At 33.9% G+C, this 3,363-nt stretch overlaps 1 protein-coding gene across 1 annotated transcript in view; it reads right to left on the bottom strand.

Annotated features, from left to right (window-relative positions):
- Nucleotides 1–2,332: 2,332 nt before the first annotated feature.
- The window catches only part of LOC119633303 (probable serine/threonine-protein kinase cdc7), a 153,780-nt gene continuing 152,749 nt past the window's right edge, over nt 2,333–3,363 (bottom strand). The window contains exons 4-5 of the mRNA XM_038026796.1: nt 2,901–3,226; nt 2,333–2,775 (exon numbers count right to left, since the gene is read on the bottom strand). Coding sequence (XP_037882724.1) covers nt 2,658–2,775; nt 2,901–3,226 — 444 coding nt within the window. The 3' untranslated portion in view covers nt 2,333–2,657. The remainder of the gene's footprint in view (nt 2,776–2,900; nt 3,227–3,363) is intronic.

Genomic DNA, 3,363 nt, shown 5'->3' with positions numbered 1-3,363 from the left:
AAAGAAAACCTGCCTACATCCTTTGCCTACGAAAAAAAAAAAGATGGGAAGAGCTGATCAATTTTTTGGATCTTTAAGCAATCGTTTGATGATTACAATGATGATGATTACAATCTTTCCTATAAAGTATAAGCAAACTTGTAACAAAGCATCGTAAGACTATAAAAAATTTAGAAGTCCTTTTTTAAAGAGGTTTTATTCAGTTTCGATATCATTGCTTTGCTGCATTCTCCTCCACATCCCCTGCTCTATTATGTTAGAGTTTTCAAAACAGTCAAACAGCCAGGTCATGGCGCACCATTAAATGCCCCACTCCATCCTGCAATTATTCATGAAACGATTTTTCAAAATAATGTTCTATATAGGGAGCGGTCGAAAAAGCGATCCTGCTCGAACGATTCTCAATGGCGTTCGTCTTTGGGTCAAAACATGCCGGCAGACCAAATTTTCACCAAAACATCTCAAATCTTGTGGCCTGTATAGTAAAAGATAAAGCTATCTCAAGTTCTTCTGAGTATTGCGTACATCCGCGCGAACTTAACATATATCTGTAACTCAAGTGATGTAGGGTCTAAAAGCCACCTTCACAGAAGCTTAAAAAAGACAGAGATGGAAGATGGCAACAACTTGGAAGAAATCAATATATTCACATCCAGAAACTGTTTTAAAGCTTAGCAAAGATGTTTCCAAAAGATGATCTGCCCCATTGACAGAACAATTAGCAGAAAAGTTTTGTCGTCCTTTTTAAATGGTGGGTATCCGAGGTCTACTCAAAGGCGAAGACTAAATGTCGTACACGTTCTTTACGAAAACATTATTGGATTAATGAGAGCATCATATTGGATGCCTGTTAATTAAACCGTTATTATTGCTATCGCTTTTCTAAAATTAATTTATCTAAAATAAGGCCAACGTATATGACGACATACTTGAAATCTAGTTATGAGTATTTATTAAGTAAAAGTAAATTAAATTTAAAAAGCACCATATGTGCGCTCCGGCTCAGGGCATAACGAGCAACACACCGTGAGTTAACAGACGTATCCAAGAAGCTGAAGTTGCACTAAAATCCCGACAGCCATCAAAATAGTTATACGATAACATGATATGATCGTTTTTAAATTAAATAATGAAAAAGAGCAGTTGGTTGAAGTAAGTAAATAAACATAAGAATAATGATAACCGAAAGAACGTTAGTTCAAATTAATTACCGACAAAAAAATGTTTGATTAATTTAATCGACTTTTTGCTTTAATTAACGCTTATGTCATAAGTATTTCTTTACTTTAAAAATCTTCCTACTTTTATTACTTATTTAATTTGTTTACTTATTTTTCTTTTTTCTTTTAGTTTATAGTCAAAAGTTAAACAATTAGTCAAAATTGAACTGACGATGAGGACTGCGACTGAAAGTACATTTATGAGATATATTGAATAACTGTTATCAATATTTAAAAAAAAACATTTTTCAACCTTCGGGTTTACTTTGTTCGTTTCAAGATTTTTTGACATTTTCACACCCATCACCCATAGATGGTCACATATATGATGGCAATTGTATCGTTCAAAGAGCCTTTAACTAGAAGGAGAGAAGTTTATCATAGCGTTCGACTACTCCTTCGAAACTCGTTCAGAAAATCTTTACTAAAAAGATGGAAATTTATCGAAACGTTCGACTATGTACCTCTGTCTATTCGGCGCTTTGGTGCTAACATTTGTTCAGACAGCCTTTAAACAGGGGAATAAAAGTTAATCACGATTACTGCTTCGGAATTCGTTCAGAAAGCCCTCAGCTAATAAGATTGAAGTTTGTCGTACCGTCTCACTACGTACGTCTGTCTATTCGACTGTTTGTTCAGACAGCCTTTAAACAGAGGGATACAAATTAACCGTAGCGTTCGACTACTCGCTCGAAACTTGTTCAGAAAGCCTTTACCAAAAAGATGGTAGAAGTTTATCATAATGTTCGACTATGTACGTCTGTCTATTCGTCCGTTTGTTGCTGAAACATTTGTGATAATTGAAATAGAAAACTAAGACTCGATACATATGCTTTTTGCTACAGGCTACAAATAATCAACGTTAATGAGCATCAACAAAATACAGTTACCTTTAAAAAATAGAAAAAAGTATAGAAACAACAAAATTCGTAATTATTTAGAAGCCCTGCAAGTTTTGTATTTGAAAGTTAGGGTTAAAAAGATCTACGCGCCCACATTTAACGAAGAATACTCTATGATCATTAGGGTGGTGGGTGTCAAAAATTCGTCTTAAGACCAACATATGTTTACGATTTGCTTAAGTGTAAATTAATATTTTTCGATTTTTCTTATTTTTTTTTTTTTGCTTTTTTTACTGGTTTTTCTACTTTGTCTGCAAATCTCATCTTCGTTTTGCCCAAATTTCTCTTTAATTAAAATTCTAATAATAAATTACTTTTAATACTTGATTTATGTGTTGTTCGATTTGCTGTTTGATATTAAATTACATTGTTATTTGTAGATGTATATATGTAATTGCGATAAAATGTTTTAATTTTCATTATTCATTAGAATTAATGGTCTTTGCGCTACCACTTGATTAGAGCTAACTGCTTAACATAAACATTCAGTCACAGGCCATATGGCAACAATATTAAAGTCAGTTTCGACGCCTGCTCACCAATCTACATCTGCCGATAGTTGCCGCTCCTCACGACGAGGGCAACGTCCATGTCTTTTAATGTACGCCCCATACTCACAGGTCGGTAATTTGCAACGTCCCTCAAGAATGCATCTGAAACATGAATGAAAACAAAAATTATTTAAAGTTGCCTTCACCACATTTTAAAGAAATTTTTTGATATGATTTACTTTATTACATATAGTAATATCGGTTACTTCTTTTATTCGTATACTTACTTCCGATCATTCATCGAAAAATGTTCCATTCCCCGTTTTAGCCAGTCACAGCCCGTGTTACCCGAAGAACAATCGCAACGGCAATAACCGTCTTCTTGCAATATCTTCTCGAATAAGTTGGGACAATTGCAATTTAGGACAGTGGCGCGACGCAAATAAGGAAATTGATTATTGGTTATACCTTCTAAACCGCCGCCATATAACTGATGATAGTCTATAGCATATTCGGGTGCACGTTGCTTTGACTTTTCCACGCAATGACATTCGGTATGATTGATAAAAGTTAAACGTTCAATACTGCCCTGCGTTTCATTCAGGCTTATGACCTAAAAAAAAAAAAAAAAAACATAAGATGTTTTTATTAAAATTGTAATTTTTTGATTACACAAAATTATGAAGATAAATAAGTAAAACAAGTGAGAAAATTACATTCAGCCGCAATCGAATCTTTTATACCCATCAT

The sequence above is a fragment of the Glossina fuscipes genome, unplaced genomic scaffold, assembly GCF_014805625.2.
Source record: "Glossina fuscipes isolate IAEA_lab_2018 unplaced genomic scaffold, Yale_Gfus_2 2, whole genome shotgun sequence".
Classification (NCBI taxonomy): domain Eukaryota; kingdom Metazoa; phylum Arthropoda; class Insecta; order Diptera; family Glossinidae; genus Glossina; species Glossina fuscipes.
This window is presented reverse-complemented; position numbering and strand designations above follow the sequence as displayed.